Below are 26728 nucleotides of genomic sequence, written 5' to 3'. Positions count from 1 at the left end.
GTGCAGTGTAGTTTTCTAGCCTTAGCTTTGCTTGTCGAGTGGTGTTGACCTTCTGTTGACTCACCTTTCAGTGCAAGTGGGATAATGCTGAATCCATTTCTCTGGTCCTTTATGTTTGTTACGTCTGTAGCAGTTGGAGCTGCATGAGGAACCTGCCATCATAAGCCCTAGAAGCCTTAGTCCGTTGTTTGTCTGCTGGTTGATAGTCTTGAGTGCATGAGTCCTGTAGTTCTGATGGCTGGAAGACAAGTGTCCAGTCCAGTTATGTGCTTCCTCAAAAGATCTATGGGTTAATGAGTTCAGTGTGCTGTTTGACCTCTATAACTAAGGAAATGATGAAATATTTAAGGAAAAAAGTACTAAAACTAAAAGGGAGCAGAGAGCAGGAAAAAAGTGTGAAGCCAGGGGTAAAGCAGTAAAAAGGAAGAAACTACCTAGAGTTCACTAGATGCTACTGGAACTTAGAATGGAACTGGGTTCTAGGTCAGAAGATAAAAAATAAAGTTTATTATAAACACCTAAGGTGGGATTAGTGTATAAAGAACTTTATCCCCACTGTTAAATATGGTGGAGAATCTGATGTTTTGAATCTGATGTTTTTCCTCCAACTGTAAAATATTCCAGTAACACCAAGCTGTTACAGACCATTAAGTAGCTTTGTTCATGGAATCATCTTTTATCTCACTTGTTTATTTTTATTTAACATTGTGTTTTATTATATTGTATGTTATTAAACTTTATATTGTTGGGCAGCAGTTTATAGTTTATAGTTCATTTGAAATGTTCACACATGCTCAGAATAAAGTGACTCAGCATTCAGAGACCACTTCAAACCCTGAAATGGTCCAAATGTGTGAACATCCTTGCACAAAGTTGGACACAAAGGCTTTTCTCAGTGAATCTTTATCAAAATGAATATTAAAATCTACAATTAATGCTTTATCAGTAGACTGTGCTGTTCCTGTTAATGCTATTGTGATTTATGGACAAAAGCGTACGGTGAAGCGTAAACAGTAAACTGCTTATGATATCCTAACATGGCATGACATGTGATACAGTCCCTCCTCTGAGAAGAGCTTATAAACTCCCTCAAACAGATGAAAACTCACATCTCACCAACACGGAACACTGGCCGGCTAGTGAATCAGCACCTGTAGCCTGCTAGCCTACCATTAGCTACTAGAGAGCTTCAAAGAAAGCATCAAATTCACATTACTTTTAAATTTTTGGTTTCCTTTTATGATGTTACAGAAATCTCGGGCATGCTGTACATGTGTCACAGAGATGGCTCTGTGATAGCCAGCAGCTAATGAAGCTGCCTTGTTGGGGAATATAGCTACTGTCACTGATGGCTTCTATTAAGCCATCAGTTAAATAAAATGAACGTTTAGCTCTGATTGTGTGTGATCTCAGCATTTTTACCTCATCTGTTCCTGAGTAACGACACTTTCTGTAGGTTGGCTAAAATGGAAAAGTAACAGAGCAACCATGGACAACAATAATGCAGAAATGTAGTCAAATTGTTTAGAGCAGTTACCCACATTAATATGAAGAACTGATGCCATCAACTGACTTCAACTACAGTGACCGACTGTTCATTAGATCTTACCTTTAACTGTAATAGTTAGTGATTAATTATCAACTGGAATATCAGCATATTCACTGGTAGAGTTGGTTACCATTATATGTTTGGTTTTATTACAAACAAGTTTCCACTACAGTTACTAACTTATGATTTGGTAACAACAAAAAAATCATGTAATTTTTTTAGGGTTAGTGCAACTTTTCACCATAATATGACCACATTACCCACTTATTACTGTCTTAATTACTGTAAAATAAAGACCTACCAAAATCAGTCATCATGGTAGTTACCAGTGAAGAGTGTCTGATGGTGCTGTATTTAATAATTAGTGTGTGTTGCTGTGATTGGCTAATTTGCAGAGCAGTCAGGTGAGTGAATGTGTTTTAGTCTAGACTCCATCTGTGCAGTGTCTCTCTTATACAGTGCTGTCTGGCTTGATCTCTAATCATTACACTCATGTATAGTGGGAGCCTAAATGAATAACTTTGATGGTCTGACTACATTTAATCTTTTCTTAATGTTGAAAAAACTAAATTATTTACTTGATACTAATGCAGGATTTTATCTTGAATGAATAAACTTAAGAGCATTTTGCCACCCCAGTATAATCTCTGGGTCTAACCTGGCCACGCTGTTCTAAAGGTTCTAGCTACACCCCTGCTGCAGAACATATAACAGAAGCTTTTTATATGTTTGTTAAAGGTCTCTGACATTTGTTTGTAAAAAAGTATGTTTTGGTTATTTACATTGGTGACAGACACAATATCAGTTTTCATGTTTGAACATTGCATATTGGTGCATTGGTAGTTTAACTGTATTTTATACTGTTGATTTATTTTATTTTATTTTTCTCTTCAAAGAATAAGTGAAGACCAACTTCAGTCTAATAATGTTCTCACTGACTCACTATTACTGCTTATTACTGACTCACTATTACTGCTTATTACTGTCTTACTAATACTGTTTATTGCTGAATTACTACTACTGTTTATTACAGACTCACTACTACTGCTTATTACTGACTTAGTACTACTATTTATTACTGACTCACTATTACTGCTTATTACTCACTTACTACTACTGTTTATTACTGACTCACAACTACTGGTTATTACTAACTTACTACTATTGCATATTACTGATTCACTACTACTTGCTCAGTACTGACTTAATTGCTACTACTTATAACAATTTAGATAAAAGTGTGTGTGTCTGTGTGTGTTTGTTTTTCAGGGTGGATCATGGAGGGGAGAACAGGATGAAACAAGGACTGAAGAAATGTAAGATACACACACACACACACACACACGGTTACATTCTCACACACACAGTTACACACATTCACACACACACAGTTACACACATTCACACACACACACACAGTTACATTCTCACACACACAGTTACACACATTCTCACACACACAGTTACACACATTCACACACAAACACACAGTTACATTCTCACACACACAGTTACACACATTCTCACACACACAGTTACACACATTCACACACACACAGTTACACACATTCACACACACACACACAGTTACATTCTCACACACACAGTTACACACATTCACACACACACAGTTACACACATTCACACACACACACACACAGTTACATTCTCACACATTCACACACACACAGATCCACACACATACATACACACACATTCTGCTTGTGTATCTTCTAATCTGTGTGTGTGTGTGTGTGTGTGTGTGTGTGCGTGTGTGTGTGTGTGTGCATCTGTGTGTGTGTGTGTGTGTGTGTCTGTGTGTGGGTCTGTGTGTCTGTGTGTATCTGTGTGTCTGTGTGTGTGTGTGTGTGTGTCTGTGTGTGGGTCTGTGTGTATCTGTGTGTGCATCTGTGTGTGTGTGTGTGTGTGTGTGTGTGTGTGCATCTGTGTGTGTGTGTGTGTGTGTCTGTGTGTGTGTGTGTATCTCTGTGTGTTTCTGTGTCTGTGTGTCTGTGTGTGTGTCTGTGTGTGTGTGTGTGTAACTGTGTGTGTGTGTGTGTGTGTGTGTGTGTGTAACTGTGTGTGTGTGTGTGTGTGTGTGTGTGTGTGTATCTGTGTGTGTGTGTGTGTGTGTGTGTGTGTGTGTATCTGTGTGTGTGTGTGTGTGTGTGTAACTGTGTGTGTGTGTGTGTGTGTGCGTGTGTGTGTGTGTACAGATGCTGTTCGTCTCACTCTGGATCCAAACACAGTGAACCGTGAGCTCTCTCTGTCTGAGGGGAACAGAAAGGTGACGCAGGTGGGAGAAGATCAGTCGTATCCAGATCATCCAGACAGATTTGATGACTGTCTGCAGGCTCTGAGTGCGGAGAGTCTGACTGGATGCTGTTACTGGGAGGCTGAGTGGAGCTGGAGGTGGGGGGGTATTGTAGCAGTGTCCTACAGAGGAATCGCGAGGAAAAAAGGCAGTAGTGACTGTCGGTTTGGAAGTAATAATCAGTCCTGGGCTTTCATCCACTCTAATAACCGTTACACTCTCAGGCACAATAATCAGTTAACTGCCATACCTTACCCCCCAAACCCTTCTACCAGAGTAGGAGTGTATCTGGACTGGGAGTCTGGCACTCTGTCCTTCTACAGTGTCTCCCCTGGCACACACACACTGACCCACCTACACACACTCTACACCACATTCACTGAGCCGCTCTACACTGGGCTTAGAGTTTATAATTATGACTCAGTGAGACTGTGTTAGATAGACTAACCTCCTGAATTCTGGAGTAGAACTAAAACTCCAGAAACACACTACTGTACTACATGGTAGATTTTCTGTAAATAAATTATATAATTAGATTTAGGTTCACTTTATAGTTTTAGTAATATACATCACAGGTATACTTGGACTCTTATAGTCTTTATGTCATCCTCCATCCCTAAAATCTTGGGATAATTTCTGACCAAGCAATAAAATTCAAAAAATAAATTAATATATGCAGTTGGATACATGTTTCTAAACACTGAAACATCAAAAGTCATCCATCCTCTGTCTTCCTCACACTGCAGATATGCTTGTACATGCTCTGCTTCTAGACCCTTAAAGTCTTCCTCCCACTGCTGTCTGTTCTTCAGTCCAGCTAAAGCTGAAGGACGATCATGATTTAGTGGTTGCTGGTCAGAGACTCTTACCCAAGATTAGGTCTGACCGGTTTACTGAAAAAGAGGAGAATTGATGGTGAAAAACACACAGACGTGTTAATTATTACAGGTCCTGCTCCTGGATTGTACGCCCACAACACCAACATCATGCAGTCATGGATTTATGTTCCCTGGGTTTCAGTGTCTGTGCATGTGTTTTAAATACTGATAATGAATAATAAAACATACTCTATGGAAACATAACATCATTTTTTTTCTCTTTGGGCCATCTATAAATCTATAATCTAAATAAAATTTTATTTTCTCCCAAATTTAGCTAGGTCTCCCCCAATCTCGTGATACTACCAGTACTAGGAGGTGAATATATAAAGTGTATAAAAATCTATATTTTAAAACATATTTTTTTCACTTTATATTTACTTTATTTTTACCCTTTTATCTACATAATCTATGTTTCAGTATACTTTGAAAAAATATTTGGCTGTGCTAATTTCTTTCTGGTGATATACTTCAGAAAAATATTTACTTAGCAAATGTGCTTTTTTATGATTAAAAAGCAATAAAAGCAATAAAACTACTTCAATTAAGTATGCTTGCAAAACATGTTGAAACATTGTTTTTATAAACTATTACAAACTATACTTCTAATGAACTGCACTTATGAACTGATTCCTGTTTTGGACCTTTTGCCTGTTTTTTCTACTACGCCTTTTTGCCTCTCCCTTTTGGACTATTCGCCTTGTGATATCTTCATCTGTTTGTACTTGCTATACCAATTGGATTTGATCCCTGTCTGTTTTGTGACCATGACTCTGGATTCTGAATCTCACAGTAAAGCCTCATTTGTGTTTTCCATCCGTGAGCGTCTGATTCTGGTTGGCATGTTACACTAAAACTACTAAAACTATAGTTTTTCAATGCATGTATAAGGATTATTTATTTTTGCGTTAAAATTGTGCTTTAATGAAGTATAATTCAAAACATTATATGAATTTGTGATGAGCTTCAAGTTATGCTTACAATATACTGTGCTATGAAAAATTGTGTATTAGGAAAATGTATTTTTATCATTTTTTGTTAAAACTATATGGTAAAATAACATCTTTGAAAACTGTATATTAATTTCATGTCAGAAAAATGCTTAACAGCGTATGCTTACAATGAAATATGACTTGTGTACTCACTTCATGAAGTATGTGACTTCAACTTGTAGAACTAAATAAACTTTAAATCAAAGTATGGTGAAAATTTATACTACTGAAAAAAAGGTGAAAAATTCCCTTAACCCCATAGGATTTCAGGGTATTTATAATAATCCAGTAACTATTGCATGCTAATATGAATTATTATCTTTAACAAAGTGCAGATTAAATAATTCATATATACATCATGTTTCGTATTGTTTAACAATTCGTAAAGTCAGTAAACACAAGAATAACAGGAAACATGAAAGTATTTGTGTTATATCATTTTTCATACAGGACATAGTGTATAATCAAATACAACCCCATTTCCAAAAAAGTTGGGATGCTGTGCAAAATGTGAATAAAAACAAAATGGAATGATGTGCAAATCATTTAAACCCTATATTTAATAGCATATTTAATATTGAAAATGAGATTTTGTTTTATTTATTTTTTAAAAATGTATTTAAAATTTAAAGTCAGTAACATGATTTGGATATAAAAACAGCATCTCAGAGAGGTGGAGTCTTTCAGAAGTAAAGATGAGGAGGAGTTCACCACTCTGTGAAAGACTGCACCATCAAATAGTGCAACAATTCAAGAATAACATTTCTCAAAGTAAAACAGTAAAGAACTTTTGCTTTTCATCATCTGCAGTACATAATATCATTAAAAGATTCAGAGAATCTGGAGAAATCTCTGTATGTAAAAGACAAGGCCAAAAACCAGTATTTGCTGGCTGTGATCTTTGGGCCTTCAGACAGCACTGCATTAAAAACAGACATGATTCTGTAGTGTAAATCACTGCATGGGCTCAGAAACACTTCTGAAAACCACTGTCTGTGAAAACAGTTCGTCACTGCATCCACAAATGCAAGTTAAAACTTGAAAACTCAAAGAAGAAACCAAATACAAACAGGATCCAGAAATGCTGCCACCTTCTCTGGGCCCGAGCTCATTTAAAATGGACTGAGGGGAAGTGGAAAAGTGTCCTGTGGTCCGATGAATCCATCCATCCATCCATCCATCCATCCATCATCTAAACCCCTTATCCTTCTGGGTCGTGGTGGGGTGCTGCAGCCTATCCCAGCTGTTGGTCCAATGAATCAACATCTGAAATTATTTTTGGAAATCATGGACACTGTGTCCTCCAGGACCACTCAGCTTGTTATCAGTGCACAGTTCAAAAGCCAGTATTCATGATGGTATAGGGGGCATTAGTGCGCATGGCATGGGTGACGTGCTCATCTGTGAAGGCACCATTAATGCTGAATGATATATACATGTTTTGACAACATATGCTGCCATCCAGACTTTTAGTCTTTTTCAGGGAAGGTCTTGATTATTTCAGTAAGACAGTGTCAAACCACATTCTGCATGTATTACAGCAGCATTGCTCTGAATTAAGAGTCCAGGTGCTAAACTGACCTGCCTGCAGTCCAGACCTGTCACCACTGAAAACATTTGGTGCATTATGAAATGAAAAATATGACAGATGAGACTCTGAACTGTTGAGCAGCTGAAATCCTGTATCAAACAAGAACAGTTTCCAAATACAGTGTGTAGCATAAAGAATAGGTGATGAAAAAATGTGCCCTTGTCCCAGTTTTTTTTGGAGCATGCTGTTGGCATCAAATTCAAAATTGGCATATATTTTTAAAAAAATAATACAATTTCTCAGTTTCAACATTTGATTTGTACTATTGTTTTGTAGTATTGTTAATGAAATATATGGTTGCATGATTTACACATCATTGCATTCTGTTTTTATTTACATTCTGCACAGCGTCCCAACTTTTTTGGAAATGGGGTTGTTCGTTATCATAAAAAACTAAAATGTTTACATGTTTTTAAAGTCAACAATATAAAGTGACCAAAACATGGATAGTGTCAATTACAGTAATGGAATAAAACATTACAAAGAGAGCTCTTAAAGGTAGAGCAGTAAGTTCAGAGAGACACAGAATATTAATTAGAAATACTCAAGCTTACTTAGTGCTGAGTACTGTACAAAAGATCTGATACACACAGATACCAAAACCTCAGCCTCCATATTGATGCCTGAATGACACTTTTTCAGGACTTCATTTTAAACAGAACTGAGATTGAGATACTGGAAGTAGCTATATTGTACAGACTCCAGCAGAGTGTATATTTATTAAGAGCTGATGTTTATAAGATGCATATACAGTGTAATTTACACAGACAATCAGTACTGTAGATTTCTGAAGAAGAAGGCTTATTGAGTAAGGCAGTGGTTCCCCACCTGGTGCTGGACCCCCTGCACTTCATGTTTTAGTGTTTCCCAACACACCTGATCCAGTTCATCAGCTCATAAACAGCCCTTCATGACCTGGAGTTCATGTTTGGAGCAGGAAAAAGCCTAACATGTGCAGAGCAGGGGGTCCATTATGACCAGGGCTCGGAACCTGTGGACTAAGGTATGTAGACAAGACTGACTCAGATATTGAAATTTCAGTACTCTGTACAGCTCCAGGAATTTGGTCAGTACAATAAAAGTATTGATGTGGATACCCAGGTCTCCGCATTCTGACATGCTGTCACAAACTACATTAGTGCAAAGACAGTGTCTTACTTTCTGTGAGCTGATTTGGCAAAGAAATAATGAGTGTGTTCTAACAGAGACCTCAGTACATTTACTCCTCAATATTTTTGGGTAGACAGCAATTACATCATCAGAGTCCTCAACTTCATAAACAAAAGTCAATGAGACTTGTAGCTCAGAATTTCTGCACAATGTCAGAGGTGATTTCTTGAGCTCCTTCACACACACACACACACACACACACACACACACACATACAGCATGCTTATCTACAATCACACTGAACTGATATGAATACATTCCACTTTGAATACAATAAAATCCATAATTACACAAAGTATTTTACTATCTAACTTCTCCACTGAGTTATTCATCATTCACCATATTTTTCAGCTGAATGAAACAGCATATTATTCACAATAATTCGACTGTAGTACCAACATGCACTGACCTTTAAACCTGCTAAGTGTTCCACTGCTCCTGAGGACCTTCTTCAACACAGTTGTGGCATCAGCCATCTTTTAAGGAGTGGTCTGCTGGGGCAGCAGCATCTCAACTGCAAACAGGAAGAGACTTGACACTGACTTACTACTACTGCTCATTATTGACGTACTATTACTGCATATTACTGACTTACTACTACTGCTTATTATTGACTTATTACTGACATACTACTACTGCATATTACTGACTTATGACTACTGCTTATTACTGATTTACTACTACTGCTCATTATTGACTTACTACTACTGCTTCTTAATGACTGGCTACAGTTTATTACTAACTTCCTACTACTGCTTATTACTAATTTACTACCACTGTGTATTACTGACTTACTATTACTTCTCATTACTTACTCACTACTGCTTATTATTGATTTAGTACCACTGCTTATTACTGACTTTCTGCTACTGCTCATTACTGACTTACTACTTCTTATTATTGACGTACTACTACTGCTTGATAATGTCTTACTACTTTTTATTAATAATATTATTACTGGCTTATTACTACTGCTACTGACTACTGCTTATTACTGACATACTACTTATTTCTGATGTACTACTGCTGCTTTTTACTGACTAACTGCTACTGCTATTTACTAACTGCTACTGATTATTATTGATTTACTACTACTGTTTATTACTGTCTTATTACTACTGTTTATTACTGACTTACTACTACTGCTATTTACTGACTGCTACTGCTTATTACTTCCTACTACTGCTTATTACTGTCTTGCTACTACCGCTTTACCACTGCTTATTACTGACTTACTACTACTGCTTATCACTGACTTTCTACTGCTGTTTATTACTGACTCACTACTACTTTTTATTACTAGTGCGAGGTGACCACCCCCCCACTTAACATCACTGGCTCTGCTATGGAAATCGTCAGGAGCACGTTCCTCGGTGTCCACATCACAGAGAACCTCACCTGGGCCCTCAACACCAACTCCATAACCAAGAGAGCCCAGCAGCGCCTCTACTTCATACGGAGACTGAAGAAGGCTCATCTCCCCGCCTCCCATCCTCACCATGTTCTACAAGGGGACTGTGGAGAGCATTCTGAGCAGCTGCATCATCGCCTGGTTTGGGAACTGCACTGCCTCTGACCACAAGACCCTACAGCGCATAGTGAGGACAGCTGAGAAGATCATCAGGGTCTCTCTCCCCTCCATCATGGACATCTACACCACACGCTGCATCTGCAAAGCCACCAGCATCGTGAACGACCCCATCCATCCCTCACACTGACTTTTTTCACTGCTGCCGTCTGGCAGAAGGTACCAGTGCATCCGTGCCATCACTGCCAGACTCTGCAACAGCTTTGTTCCTCAAGCAATCAGGTTTTTAAATTCACAAGGACTGATCTGAATACCCCCTCACACACATACTGTACACACACACACACTCACACACACACTCACACACACACATACTCTACACTCACACACACACACTCACACTCCTCTTTTGATGCTCTACTTGCACTATCTGGAACGTTGCTGCTACACTGTGTTTACACTGTTTTACTACCTCAGAAACTGCTGTGGCTATGTTTGTTATCTGACTGCGTAACTAACAGATCACAGCATGGTAAATATGTCTGCACCTTATTCTCACTACCTCATGTCCAGCATCTGTGCTGTGTCAGCGCTGCACTGTCCTGTCTGTTTACTGTGTCTAATGTCCATTTAATTTATCATATTTATTGTATTGTTTCTAGTTTAATTTTTTGTTTGCACACTTATGTCTGCACGTTCGCACTTTGTACATTTTTTCCATGTTGCACCATGTTGTTCCTGGAGGAACATAATTTCACTCGACTGTGTACTTGTACATAGATGGAATGACAATAAAAGCCTCTTGACTTGACTAGTGAGTTGTGTGTGTGTGTGTGTGTGTGTGTGTAACTGTGTGTGTGTGTGTGTGTAACTGTGTGTGTGTATCTGTGTATATGTAACTGTGTGTGTGTGTGTGATTGTGTGTGTGTGTGTGATTGTGTGTGTGTGTGTATGTGTGTGTATCTGTGTGTGTGTGTGTATCTGTGTGTGTGTGTGTGTGTCTGTGTGTGTGTATCTGTGTGTGTGTGTGTATGTGTGTAACTGTGTGTGTGTATGTGTGTAACTGTGTGTGTGTGTGTGTGTAACTGTGTGTGTGTAACTGTGTGTGTGTGATTGTGTATGTGTGTAACTGTGTGTGTGTCTGTGTGTGTCTGTGTGTGTATGTATCTGTGTATATGTAACTGTGTATGTGTGTAACTGTGTGTGTGTGTGTGTGTGTGTAACTGTGTGTGTGATTGTGTATGTGTGTGTGTGTGTGTGTGTACAGATGCTGTTGATCTCACTCTGGATCCAAACACAGTGAACAGGCGTCTCTCTCTGTCTGAGGGGAACAGAAAGGTGGAGTTTGTGTGGGAGGATCAGTCGTATCCAGATCATCCAGACAGATTTGATTCCTGTAATCAGGTTCTGGGTGTATGGGAGGCAAATCCAGCCAAAAAATAAAAATAAAATGAAAACAATAAAATGTAAACCTCTTTTTGCCTTTTCTTTTTCCAAACATCTGTGCAAATATCCTGCCAAAATTGAAAATGAAATGAAATATCTACATTTGCAATTTCATTTTTCACATAAGCATGAGCCATTTGTGACAAAAATAAAAAATAAATGTAAAACAGCTATTTGTCATTTCATTTTGGTCATTATTCTGGAGTTTAATGGCCAAATCTAAAATGAAAAAGCTAATAGAGAAAATAAAATCCAAGCTTCACTTTGGCTTTGGCTTTTCTTCATGAAATGCAAAATACAACTTTGAGTCTTGAGAAAAACCATCGTCATGGCTCAGATCTGGTGAAACTGAACGTCAGCACAAACACTGTCAGACCAAACAGCCTCAGAGAAAAGGTATCAGACCAAACTCAAGCCTGGTCGAGCATATACTGGTTCGTATAACTCAGAAAACTTGTGTGGTCTAGGGATCTTCAGAGCTAAGTCGTCGGGAGCAGTATGCTCCTGGTAGGGTCTCCCAGGGCGAACAGGTCTGGAGTGAAGACCCAGACTAACTCGATCCAAAAAGCCCCATGAAAAATGGATGCAGAAAATCGTGTACCCTGCCCGGGAGGGGGTCACCGGGACCTACCCCTGGAGCCAGGCCTGGGGGTCGCATCCCCCGGCGAGTGCCTGGTGGCCGGGCAGCCCACGTAACCCGGCCGGGCTCAGCCCGAAGAGGCAACGTGGGCGGACCATGTGGGCCCACCACCCGCAAGGTCCAGCATGGGGGAGCGGTGCAGTGCCGTATAGGCAGTGGGAGATTGTGGGGGGGGCCCTGGTGGCCTAGGCCCCTGTGGCAGAAACTGGCTCGTGGTACGTGGAATGTAACCGCACTGGGGGGGAAGGAGCCGGAGCTTGTGCGGGAGGTTGAGAGGTACCAACTAGATATAGTTGGGCTCACCTCCACCCACAGTGTCGGCTCTGGAACCAATCTCCTTGACAGGGGTTGGTCCCTCTCCTACTCCGGGGTTGCACAGGGTGAGAGGCGCCGGGCGGGTGTGGGGATACTCACGAGTCCCCGGCTGGCAGCCATGCAGTTGGAGTTTGTCCTGGTGGACAAGAGGGTCGCCTCAATGCGAATTAAAATCGCAAAGAGGAAAACTCTGACTGTTGTGTGTGCTTATGCACCAAACAGCAGGTCAGAGTATTCGGCCTCCTTGGAGCAAGTGGGCGGGGTTCTGGAACGGGTCCCACCTACAGACTCCATAGTCTTACTGGGAGACTTCAATGCTCATGTTGGCAATGACTGGGAGACCTGGAGAGGTGTGATTGGGAAGAACGGCCTGCCCCATCTAAACCCGAATGGTGAGTTGTTATTGGACTTGTGTGCTAGGCATGGATGGTCCATAACGAACACCAAGTTCCAACCCAAGGATGTTCATAAGTGTACGTGGTACCAGAGCTCCTTGGCTGAAAGGTCAATGATCGACTTTGTTGTCGTTTCATCTACTCGGGACCGTATGTTCTGGACACTCGGGTGAAGAGGGGTGCTGAGCTGTCGACTGATCACCACCTGGTGGTGAGTTGGATCAGATGGCAGGGAAGACTAATGGTCAGACCCGGTAGGCCCAAGCGAATAGCGAGGGTGTGCTGGGAATGACTGCCGGAGGCCCCTGTTCGGAATGATTTAAACTCCCACCTCCGGGAGAGCTCTCTCATGTCCGGCAGGAGGTAGGAGACATGGAGTCTGAATGGACCCTGTTCAAAACCTCCATTGTGGAAGCTGCCAGGCATGGCTGTGGCCAAAAGCTTGTGGGTGCCTGTCAGGGCGGTAACCCAAGAACCACCTGGTGGACACCGGTGGTGAGGGAGGCCGTCAAGCTGAAGAAAGAGGCCCTTAGGGACTGGATGGCCCGAAGGACTCCCGACTCAGCAGAGAGGTACCGGCAGGCGAAAAAGGTGGCAGCCGCAACGGTGGCAGAAGCAAAATCCAGGGCGTAGGAGGAGTTTGGAGAGGCCATGGAAAAAGACTTTCGGTCGGCCTCAAGGAGGTTCTGGATGACTGTCCGGCGACTCAGGAGAGGTCGGGGTGGCTGCGCCTAAGCTGTAATCGGCAGGGGTGGGGAAGCTCTGACTTCAAATGAGGATATTGTCGGTCGGTGGAAGGAGCACTTTGAGCACATTTCCCTGGTGGAGGTCACTGAGGTAGTTGTCAAGCTCTTCAGTGGCAAGGCACCGGGGGTGGATGAGATTCGTCCGGAGATGCTTAAGGCTCTGGATATTGTGGGGCTGGCGTGGCTGGCACGCCTCTGCAATATTGCATGGACCTTGGGAACAGTGCCCTTGGACTGGCAGACCGGGGTGGTGGTCCCTATTTTTAAAAAAGGGGACCGGAGGATGTGTGCCAACTATCGGGGTATCACACTGCTCAGCCTCCCAGGGAAAGTCTATGCCAAGGTGCTAGAAAGGAGACTTCGACTGATAGTTGAACCTCAGATTGAGGAGGGACAATGCGGATTCCGTCCCGGCCGTGGAACAATGGACCAGCTTTTCACCCTCTCACGGATTGTTGAGGGGGCATGGGAATTTGCCAACCCAGTCTACATGTGTTTTGTGGATTTGGAGAAGGCTTACGACCGTGTTCCCCGAGATATCTTGTGGGAGGTCCTCCGGGAGTATGGGGTGCCGGGATTGCTACTCCGGGCCATTCAATCTCTGTACTCACGGAGTGAGAGCTGTGTTCGTATACTCGGCGTTAAGCCAGGTGGAGGAGTTTAAGTATCTCAGGGTCTTGTTCACAAGTGAAGAGGGATCGTGAGATCGACCGCAGACTGTGACAGGCGGCAGCAGTAATGCGGTCGCTGTACCGGACTGTAGTGGTGAAGAGGGAGCTGAGCTGTAAGGCGAAGCTCTCTGTTTACCGGTCGGTCTATATCCCGACCCTCACCTATGAGCTATGGGTAATGACCGAAAGAATGAGGTCGCGAATACAAGCGGCGGAAATGAGCTTTCTTTGCAGGGTGGCGGGCTACACTCTATTGGATAGGGTGAGGAGCTCGGCCATCCGGGAGGAGCTTGGAGTAGAGCCGCTACTCCTCCGCATTGAGAGGAGCCAGGCACGGCCTACCGGGACAAGACCCTGGGGTCATCCTAGGACGCGCTGGAGGGATTATATCTCCAGGTTGGCCTGGGAGCGGCTTGGGGTCCCCGGGAATGAGCTGGAGGAAGTTGCGGGGGACAGGGTCGTCTGGGATTCTCTGCTCTCCCAACTGCTACCGCAACCCTAGCTGGACTATGCGGTTAACGACGATGATGATGATGATGATGATGATGATAACTTAGAAAACTACTATGTATCTCGATATAAATGCCAGTATAACGTTTCCAGTTTTTTTCTGATGGTGTTTGTGCTGATTGTTTGAATAAAACACAGATTTGTGTTTCATGTATATATCATACTGTATTTAATAATTCTTAAAACATTACAGACAAGAATCAAAGGAAATGTGAATGTGTGAACATATTTTTCATAAAAGACAGTACAATCAAATACATTATCATAAAAACTAAAATATTTACATTTGTTTTTAAACTCAATAATCATTCAAAAATGCCCAAAACATTGTTAGTGTCAATTTCAGTCATCGAGTAAAAACATTACAAATAGAGCTTCTGCAGGTAGTGCAATAAATTCAGAGAAATATAGAACATTAATAAGAAATACTCAAGAATATCTAGGACTGAGTACTGTACAAGGTGTTTACTTCTGATACAAATACAGATACCTAAACCTCGACTTCAATACTGATGCCTGAATGATGCTTTAAGCAGAACTGATAGTGGCTATGTTTTACAGATTGCAGCAGACTGTGTATTAATTAAGAACTGGTGTTAATAAGATGCAAATACAGTGTAATTTACACAGACACTCAGTACTGTAGATATTTGAAGAAGGCTTATTGAGTAAGGCAGTGGTTCCCCACTCTGGTGCTGGAGGATCTGCACTGTACATTTTAGGGAGTTTCCCTGCTCCCAACACATATTTCAGTACTTTGTACAGTTCCATTAATTTGGTCAGTACATTAAGGGTGATGATTTTCATACTCAGACCTCTGCATTCCTACATGCTGTCACACGTTTGTGCAAAGACAGTGCCTTACAGTGCAGTAAGTTTGTGCCTTACAGAGCAAGTAATAAATGTGTTCTCTAACAGAGACCAGAGCACATTTATTCCTCAGTGTATCTATCCATCCATCTATATAATTGTACAGACTAGGCCACCATATAAAGAACATGTATATACATACTACTGTATGTGTATGTAACTAATACAATGCACTATGTCCTCATTATAACATATGTCTAAAGCAGGAGAGCATCTCCTGGCGTTCCTGTCTATAACTGTAGATTTTCTGCACTTTTTCTCTTTTTGTTCTTTTCTTTCCTTGCTTCTCTCTCTCTCTTCCTCCACATCACTATGTATATCTGTGCAATTTACTTTTTTACTTTCTCCAACACCAGTACATATATTTGTACACCTTACATCAATTTGCTCACACACAAGCTTTCAACCACTAACAGGAGCATTTATAGCAAATTATTTCTATCTACACAGAATCATCTTCATAGCAGAACACACACCTCCACACAACCCAGCAAAAACATTCAGGAAACCAATGAACACTTAACATTATCATGTCACAGTTGAAATTTATTACATGGAATATACGTGGTATTGGCTCTGAAGATAAAAAAATCTAAATACTCACATGCCTCCTACAAGAAACGCATTTAACAGACTCTGACAAAAATACACTAAAATCAGTTGACTGTACCCATATATTTACTGCCTACTTCAATTCTAGACAGAGGCGTAGCTATTCTAATAAATAAGATTTTTTTTTCACAATTACAGACCCAGAAGGACGATATATCATAATAAATATCACTATTTATAACAATATTCTCACCATTGCAAGTGTCTATGGCCCAAATACAGATAACCCCACATTTTTCCATGACTTCTTCACACAGGTTTTCAACATATCTAGTTCCTCAGTGATAATAGGTGGTGATTTTAATACAGTTCTTGACTCATCCTTGGATAGATCAGCCCATACCTACATTACACGTTGTTGGAAATCCACTGAAACGATAAAACAGTTCATGCATGATTTTGGTCTCGGCGATGGATGGCGACTAAGACATTCTAATACCAAAGAATTCACCTTCCATTCTTCAGCACATAATTCTTTCTCATGTATTGAATATTTGCTAATTAGCAACTCTCTGATGTCAAACATCTCACATACACAAATTCACCCTATCACAATCAGTGACCCTGTCCCCGTCTCAATCATAAGGAATGAGAATCAATGACTCAAAACAACTTTTACATGGCATTTTAACACATCATTACTCAACGATCAGGAATTCAGTAACTACATCAGAAGAGAGTGGGCATAAAACATATTGCATAAGATAGTGTACAGAAACACCTACATAATATGGCCAAAAGTATGTGGACACCTGACCAACACACCTGTCTAAGCTTGCTGGACATCCCGTTCCAAATTCAAAGTCATTAATATGGAGTTAGCCCCCTTTTTGTGGTTATATTAGGTTCTACTTGCTGGAAAGCTTTCCACAAGATTTCAGTGTCTTTGATCAAAAGAGCTTTGTAAGGTGAGGCAATAATGTTGGATGAGAAGGCCTGGCTCACAATCAATGTTCCAGTGTCCATCTAAAAGGTGTTCAGAGGGGTTGAGGTCAGGGCTCTGTGAGGGCCACTGGAGTTCCTCCACACCAAACTGGTCACTCCATGTCTTTATGGAGCTGCTTTGTGCTCAGGGGCTCAGTCATGGAACAGGAAAGGCTCTTCCCCAAACTGCTGACACAAAGCTGAAAGCAGATAACTGTGTAAAATGCCTTTGTACTGTAGCATCAACATCACCCTTCACTGGAACTGAGGGGCCCAAACCCTGAAAAACAGCCCAGCCCATCATCCCTCCTCCACCAAACTTTACTGCTGGCTCTGCATTCTGGTAGGCGACGTTCTCCTGACATCCACCAAACCCATATTCATCATCAGACTGACAGATAGAGAAGATTCATCACTCCAGAGAACACGGTTCCACTGCTCCAGAGTCCAGTGATGGCACTTTACACCACTCCAGCCGATGCTTGGCATTGCGCATAGTGATCTTAGGCTTGTGTGCAGTTGCTCAGACATGGAGACCAATTTCATGAAGCTCCTGGTGCTCAGTTCTTGTGCTGATGTTGCTTCCAGAGGCAGTTTAAAGCTCTATAGTGAGTGATGCACCAAAAGAGAGGCACTACATGCTTCAGCATTCAGCAGCCCCACATAGTTTGTTTAGTCTACTGCTTTGTGGCTGAGGTGTTGTTGCTCCCAGACATTTCCATTTAACATTAATAGTACTTTAAGTTGGCCAGGGCAGATCTACCAAGGCAGAAATTTCACAAACCGACTTGCAGAGGTAGCATGTTATGACAGTGCCGTGTTTAAAGTCACCGAGCGTTCAGTATGACCCTCTACTGCAAGTGTTTGTCCTTGAAGATTTCATTTGTTTGTGCTTTTATACACCTGTTAGCAATAGGTGTGTCTGAAACACTTGAACTCAATAATTAGGAGGGGTGTCCACATACTTTTGTCTATTTAGTGAATATAGGTGCATTTTGTAGGTTCTGACCAGGGGGTGGACCCTTATAGTAGTGTGTTTGGTGTTGATATGAGTGTATCAGACACAGCGGTGTTTACTGGGGTTTTCACACACATCAGAGTCACTGCTAGACAGAGAATGGACCACCACCCAAAAATATCCAGACAAGAGCAGCTCTGAGATCAGAGACTGAACACTGAAGCTGATGATTGCCTGAACCAGTGTGTGGACAAAATGTAGTACAGTCTCTAAGCTGTACCAATAAGATATGTGTTTCTAATAAAGAGGTTATTAAGTGTTACACAGTGTTTAAAACCCCCAGTAACACTGCTGTGCCTGATACACAATGAGCGCCATACCAGACTATTATTTTAAAGATTAACATCGCTGTATGGATTTACATCACAATTCAAATAAATTTTGTACACCAGCCAGTTTTATCAGTAGTTTAAAGGTCACAAAATAGTAATTATATGCATTTATTTATTTATATTATATATACAGAAACAGCAGACACCCTTTTCTAATGAGTGAATTCAGTTACTTTAAGGTCACTCATTGCTGACACAGGCATTCAGTTACCCACACAGCTATAATCTCCATAGAAAAGCATTGACCAATAGAATAGGACAACCTGGAGCAGCTGCACATGAGTCTAAGGTGTATAAAGCAATGCTAAGAGGGACAAACTCTCTATAAATACCCAGTTTATCTGGTGTGCAGATACAGTCGATGCACACAACAACAGTTTATAAACAAGTTTGTATGATTCAAACAGGATTTCCCTGGAACAGATGTGTGTAACTCCAGCTGTGTGATGTCACTGTCCTGCAGTGCTGCCTGATGCTGTGCTTTCCTGCCCTCTAATACATCAAACCATTTGGTGGGTACATTATTAACCCATAAGTTCAGTAATTAATGCATTTAATTAGTCATGATGTTTAGCAGGAAAGTAGAGAAACTCCTGCTCTTTTCCTCACGAGTCTTTCTGAACAAAGCACAAAGTCTCTAAATTACATTACGATGATCACATTAAGGTCTATTAATGTATTTTATTAAAATTACACACAGAGGATGAACAGAAAACAGAATCTGCACTTCTATATTTGTTATATCTATATTACTCTGCCTTCCACATGATAATCTACACTATTGCTGAAATTGTAGCGTGTGCTGGACGTTTCCTCGTCCACAGCAGACTGAGAAAAGTGAATGAATGCTTATGTTGGATAAATGCAAACAAATTCACTGAGAATATTTGGTCAACTAAGATGCCAGTTTTTCAGATTGACATTATTTAACATGGATAACCTGCAGAGGCTGTGAAGAACTCCAGCCTAAGTTCCTCAGAGCTCCTCTCCTCTCCTCATTTTCCTCTAATGAAGGCGTGGTCCACATTTGGAAATTATATTTAAATTGTTATTATAAGACACATTAAGACAGCTGTCTAGAATGTCTACATATTAAAAGTTAAAGCCTTTTGGATTTCCTGGGAACTACCATTTCCCAAGATCTAAACTGGAGACCAACACCAACTTCATCCTCATAAAGGCCCAGCAGAGGATGTACTTTCTGCAGCAGATGAGGAAGTTGGTTCTGCCACAGGAGCTGCTGAGCCAGTTCCAGCAGAGGGTGATGGCGGCAAGGGGCCATACGTTCGGGAAACTCCAATTCCCAGAAGCCCTCTGGCTGATTAGGTCCAACCCGACACACCTGTAGACTCCTCTACTTAAGGCCGTGGCAAACAGTAACCCTTTGTCACACTTTTGTAGAGGGGTGACTGGTATGGTACTCAGCTCAGGTGGGTATTTGAACAAATTGTTATTTAAATTGTTATTATAAGACACATTAAGACAGCTGTCTAGAATGTCTACATATTAAAAGTTAAAGCCTTTTGGATTTCCTGGGAACTACCATTTCCCAAGATCTAAACTGGAGACCAACACCAACTTCATCCTCATAAAGGCCCAGCAGAGGATGTACTTTCTGCGGCAGATGAGGAAGTTGGTTCTCCCTCAAACTCCAATTCCCAGAAGCCCTCTGGCTGATTAGGTCCAACCCGACACACCTGTAGACTCCTCTACTTAAGGCCGTGGCAAACAGTAACCCTTTGTCACACTTTTGTAGAGGGGTGACTGGTATGGTACTCAGCTCAGGTGGGTATTTGAACAAATTGTTATTTAAATTGTTATTATAAGACACATTAAGACAGCTGTCTAGAATGTCTACATATTAAAAGTTAAAGCCTTTTGGGAACTACCAGGAAGTACCCACAGGTGGGTATTTGAACAAAAAAGAAAAGAGGGCTGAAAAAAGAAATTGCTCCAAAACTACCAAAAGAAGAAAAAGAGGGCTAAAAAGAATAAACCACCCCAAAACTACTGAAAATACAAAAAAAGGGCTTGAGCTACAAACGGCTCCGAGCTGTAGAGAAGGTGTTGCTCCACCAAGAGCAAACAACTGAAACATAAAGTCTACCTTCCCTTCATTCTTACAGGGGAAGTGAATTTTGTTCTCTCATTCTTTTATCTCACCTTCCTAGTTCAACCTTTGTTTGAGCTGCTTTCAGTGTTTCTTTTGTGTGTCGTTTTCCCGCCTCTTCATTCCACCACCTTGAGGTTTTACCCATCGTCACCTGTGCTTCCCAGTGGCGCAGCGGTAACTCCACAGACCACCGGTTCGAGCCTTGCTCTGGGTCACCTCAACCGCAACGTTCCAAACTCATGTTCCATTGCCCCAATAAATGTAGTTTACACTCTTCCTCACTGTTTTTTGTTTCTGCACTTCTCCCTGCCGTCCTGTAACAACAGACTCCTTGCATCCTGGACAGAACCTTTTACAGCTCCTCCCCTCAGGCAGACACTACAGAACCCTGAACACTAAGACTACCAGACACAGGAGTAGCTTCTTTACTCAGGCCATCAGCCTCATAAATAACTGACCAGTACTACCATCTGGTGGGCTAGAGCTGCTCCTGCTTTATCTCCAGATAGTTACTACTCCCTGATTCAGACTCTGACCATTGTGCACCACATTTTCACTCCCATACATGATGTAGATCACTATTTTTTGTACTGACACACACACACTTATGCATATTGCCTGCCCTTATAATCTTACGTTGCTTGTATATTGTGTGTTTTTCTGTCTGTAAATAGTATGTACACTGTCTGCTTATTGCTTGTATACTCTGTATACTGTGTACAGTGTCTGTGTTTGACATTTAAGACTAGAGAGACTCCAACAGCTGGAAACAAATTCATTTTGTGCATCAAAATACTGGGCCAGTAATTCTGACTCAAAGGCAAACTGTGCTCATTTATAAAGCTTTTTTAAGTAGATGTGTCTGGTCTTGATGTTTAGTGAGGTCCACATTTCAAAGAAGACACAGTAATGATGACGTCCTTAACAGGGGCTGATATGTTGAGACCCTTTGAGATGACCACATTCAGAGTGTGGCCATGACAGTGTGTGCTCCCGGTCACACACTGAGGGAGTCCAAAAGAGTCCAATACAGCACAGAGTCCCTTGGCATATGTCATGGTCATAGGGATTGTCAATAAAATGTTAAAATAACCAGCAATAACAAAACGATCAAAATCAGTGGAAATAAAAGAACACATCTGTAAATTCATCAATAAAATTAGCATTGTACCTGCAATGAGGCCTGTAGACATTACTATAAATATTCTTAGTGCCCCTTTTAGAACCACACAAAGAGGCTCAAAGGATGTGAAGTCACCAAATGATAATTGATTGCACTGTAAGAAGGTGCCTGCATGGCTTGGTCATCTCCTGACTTGAAGCCCAATGAAAATTTAAAGAGTAATTTGAGTCCATCAGAGTGACCCTTGTAACCTTGGAGAACTTAAGATGGATTGTCAAGGGGACTGGGCCAAAACTGGACCACAATGCAGCAAAAAGCTAATTATTTCTTACTGTGGACGTCTCAGAGCTTTAACTGCTGAGCATGGCTTTGCAACAAATCACTAATGTTGTTAATTTGTGTCTCATTTTTCTCCCAATTTTTTAAAAATGAATCTTTGTATATGCATGAGTACAAAGCCCAAATTAACAGTAACAAAGCTATGCCAGATAAAATGTGTCAAAAGTTCCTAAAGTCACCAGTGACAGTTATTTAGCTCTGTGTGTTTTTAATCTTGCTATCTTTTTTAACCAGTGTCCTTGGCAAGAGCCAATCAAATTCCACATGCAAATGAGTTCATAATTATTAAAGACCCACAACAAGTGGAGCTCCAGTTGGCTGGAACATTGAAAACGACGAAAGAAACAAAACAAAAACAAAGCAAACTAAAATTCTCAGAAACAGAACAATGAATTTTAAGGGAAGAAGTTGTTAATAATAATAATAATAAGAAGAAGAAGAAGAAGAAGAAACTGTTCAGTAAAGATTATTTTACCATTAAGCAAAGAATAGTTTTATGTATTAAAAAAAAAAAAGTTTTTACTACTTAATTAAGCACATCTAAAAATCAAGTAAGATTATAACAATAAAATATTTTTTTATTTACAGGAATTATATTTTAGCATTTTTCATTGGTAAGAAGAATTCAAGCTTATTTAAAAATTCCTTATAAATGCAGAAACAATTTTTACTAACATTCATTTTCAGCATTTAGAGTTTATTAAAATACATTGTGAAAATTCAGCAAAATAAATGCTGAAAATGTAATATGACAAGCTGTTTTAGCTTTTATTTACTATTTATCTTGATCTCAGGAATTCAATTTACACATGAGAATGAAATTTCAACTAGTAAATATTAAATTATCAGTAATTTGATTTGCACGTGAAAATTAAGTGTACAAATACATACATACATACATATATATATATATATATATATATATATATATATATATATATATATATATATATATATATATATATATATGAGCTGTAAAAATTCTAATTTGACTACTGAAACACATTTTTCACATGTATTGTCTTGTCAGCCCTGTGCTAGGCCACCTCCAGCCAGGAGACAAGACACCATGAAAAGGTAATTAAAAGATGTGGGTGCTCACAGGCCGTTCTGTGCTCAGTCTTGAGCCCCTGCTGCTATCTGTGTGGGTCTCTTGGCCAAGCTGGTAATTTTTTTGGGTATCCTTACTCAAGTTAGTATGGAGCCCCGGAGGGGACGGAGGTGAAAAAAAAAAAATAATTAGAGCGAACGTTTTGTAGTTCGTACGCACGTTTTCTCTTATTCGTGGTCACGATGTCTTAAATCGTTCCCTCGTTTTCTTTTAATCGCGCTTTAATCTTTTAATCAGCAAAGGTTAATTTTCTTTACTTCGTGGGCATGTTTTTGTTTATTCATGATCACGATTTTCTGATTCGTTTTCTCGTTTTCTCTTAACTGTGGTCATGTTTTATTTTTAACTGAACGCTTGTTGTTTGTGTTTTGATAACAGCTTCCTGAGACTGTCTGACGGATTTTGATGAGTTAGAGTGATGAGATAATGAACAGAGATGCTCATCAGGTCTGATTTTGATTTGGGGGGTTATGAGGAAACTGCAGCTCCTCTTCACAGCAAACGGCCCACAGATTCATCAGTGCAGCTGCAGTTTGGTGGTGAAATGAAGGAAGACAACAAACTACAACCACAATCTTCACTAAACTGCACTGTCTAATGATCATATTTAACAGAGAGAGAGAGACGCTTAGCGCTGTTTCTGCTCCCGCGGCAAGCTGCGGTGTTAGAGATCATCACACAATTACAGGAAGAAATGGTCAGCGCCAACGTTTCAACAAACTCAAATTAAACACACACAGAAACGTTCATGTGAGATGAGGTCAAATGGCGAGAGAGTTTAATAGATCTATGGGTTAGATGTAGATATGTTAATGTGAGGATGTTGAAACGCTGATCATTTCGTCCTGTAATTGTGTGATGGTCCCTAACACTGCAATTTGACGCGGGAGCAGAAACACTGTGGGCCGTTCGCTGTGAAGAGGAGCTGCAGTTTCCTCATAACCCCCCAAATCAAAATCAGACCTGATGAGCATCTCTGTCCATTATCTTATCAATCTAACACATCAAAACCCGTCAGACGGTCTCAGGGAGCTGTTTTACTTCTGCACCGGACAAGAAACACGACCTGTATCTACAACAATGATTTTGAGCACGAATCAAAAAAATAAACAACGTGCGTTCAGTTAAAAATAAAGTATGACAACGATTAAAAGAAAACGAGAGAACGAATTAGAAAATCGTGATCACAAATAAACAAAAACGTGCCCACGAAGTAAAGAAAACGTGCACACGTTTAAAAGAAAACGAGGGAACGATTTAAGAAATCGTGACCACGGATAAAGGAAAACGTGCGTACGAACTGCAAAACGTTCGCTCGAATTAATTATTTTTTTTTTTTTACCTCCGTCCCCTCCGGGGCTCCGTAAGTTAGTGACTCAGGACCTCAGTCCTTTTTGAGTTACTCCCAGTGTAAGTATTTAAAAAAAACACTTACTGCTTTTTTCTGTTGGCTCCTTTCCTCTGTGGTTTGCAGAAACCCTCTTTTGTTTAAAGATGCTGTCCTGGTGTTTCTTTTGTCTTCTCCACTCTTGTTTATCAAACCTTCTGTGAGCTTCTGTCCAGCATTGCTGTGGTAGTTCAGTGGTAATCTGCTCATTCCTACTGCACAAGGCTGCTGGTTTTTCTGCCTTGCTTGGTGAGTCTTTCCTCTATATCTTCCCTCGAGCCTCTGCTGTTCTGCACTTGAGTCCTACCCTCTCAGATCAGATTAGTGGCTCAAGCACTTGTGTGTCTTATCCAGGAGATCGCTGGTGTGGAGTGAGTCACTAATCACATCACGTGTAAATAGGATTCTGCTGTACAGTAAATTGTAAATTGAAATATAAGATCTAAAGCTGTTTGCAGTAAACTCAGTTCAAATATGTAGTTAGAATCTCAAACTACTCTTTTCTAATCTGAATTCAAAGCTAAACTTCTTTATCTGGAGCTCCTGTTTGTGTCTGAGGAGCTCCACAGCGTTTTTCTGAAGGCAGAAACACACCAGGCTGCTCTGCACTGTGTGTTTCTTCTCTTTGGGCTTCATACTGCGTCTCTTTACTGCTTCTGCTTCCTGTTTAGGACAGAGACCACCAGTTATCTCCTCCATTAGAGCTCTACATCTCCTTTCAGCTGATTGGTCAGCACAGAACAGCTCATGACATCACCACTTGAACTTTTCCAGGTGAACTGCTTCATCACAGGGTGCCTGGAGAGCTCGAGCTCAGAAACAGAGCAAAATGCAGCTGTAATGATGTAAACAATTCAGAGGAAGCAGAATATCAATAAAAATGATAAATATATTTAAATTTTACTCGTCTAGAATGACTGGGAGGGCAGGGGATCATGGCTGACCCCTCACACCCTAGTCACTCTCTCTTCTAGTGGTTTCCAGTGGTGGAGACCAAGATTGAGAGCTTTCAAGACTCAGCCCACCCATCACCTCCACAGCTTCTTTCTCCAGAACATCATCCTCCTAAACGAGGAGCCTTCTCACATCACTCTGCTTTAAAATGCTGCACATGGAATGTACAGTAGAGATCAACATTAGAGAGCAAATCATAAATACTTGATATTATCTCAATTAGTGACCTTCATAGCTCAAAATTGAAGGGATATTATTTGTTGGTATGCCATTGTTCTACTAAAGTTATGTAAAATAGTCAAAGCAAATCAACAAAAACCTTTTGTGTTATGAAAAATACAATCAAAATCAGAGAACAGTGAACACTGTAGCAGAAAAGAAGCTTACAAATGAAATTTTTGATGGATACAGCTTAGTGTGGAGGTCTTTGCTTTGAATGACTTCAGCACATCTGCAAACACAAGACCTCACCAATTTCTCACACTGCTCTGATTTGATCTTCCATGCTCTTCCACAGTTCAGTAACTGTATTGGGTTTCTTAACCATAACTTTGTCACTAATTATTTTCCAGAGATTCTTGATCAGGTTCAGATCAGGACGCTGGCCATTTCATTATTTCAGTGTTCTCTCCTTCAAGGCTGTGCTTTACCCGTTTTGCAGTGTGCCAAGGGGTTTTGTCTTGCCTAGAAATTGCTGGCTGATTAGGAGATGTTCACAGGGAAAGAACCATACATGACCAAAGAGGTTCTGATAAACATTAGCATTCACCCTGTCATGTATAGACGTCCAACTCCTGCTGGAGTAAACATCCCCCGACCCATCATGCTTTGTCCTCCAAACTTAACCGACTTCTTCACACACTTTGGGCTCAGTCTTTTTCCAGTTCTACACTGAATGTTTCCCATCAGACTCAACTAAATAAACTTACTCTCATCACTGAAGTGAAGTACCAGCTCTCCTCCATCCACACAGCATACTCCCCAGCAAAGGTTAGTCTAGCCTTTTGAATCTTTCTGCTGAGGCTTGGTTCATGCAGAGCAGGCTTTCAGTCTGAATTCTCTCAGACAGCGCGACACTACGCTGAGACAGAACCTTGTTCCATTCAGTGCTGAATTTGTGAACAATTCCAGCTGCAATGTTGAACCGATTCATCTTTGAGAGTCTCCATGTCACCCTGTTCTCTCGTGCGTTTGTCTGAT

General features: G+C 40.7%; 1 protein-coding gene across 1 annotated transcript in view; it reads left to right on the top strand.

Annotated features, from left to right (window-relative positions):
* The window catches only part of LOC118803162 (NACHT, LRR and PYD domains-containing protein 3-like), a 75560-nt gene extending 70001 nt beyond the window's left edge, over window positions 1-5559 (top strand). The window contains exons 8-9 of the mRNA XM_036563684.1: window positions 2819-2865; window positions 3766-5559. Of these exons, the coding sequence (XP_036419577.1) occupies window positions 2819-2865; window positions 3766-4301 (583 nt within the window). The 3' untranslated portion in view covers window positions 4302-5559. The remainder of the gene's footprint in view (window positions 1-2818; window positions 2866-3765) is intronic.
* Window positions 5560-26728: the final 21169 nt, after the last annotated feature.

Source organism: Colossoma macropomum, unplaced genomic scaffold (assembly GCF_904425465.1).
Source record: "Colossoma macropomum unplaced genomic scaffold, Colossoma_macropomum, whole genome shotgun sequence".
Classification (NCBI taxonomy): domain Eukaryota; kingdom Metazoa; phylum Chordata; class Actinopteri; order Characiformes; family Serrasalmidae; genus Colossoma; species Colossoma macropomum.
The sequence above is the reverse complement of the archived record's forward strand: the minus strand, read 5'-3'. Positions and strand labels throughout refer to the sequence as shown.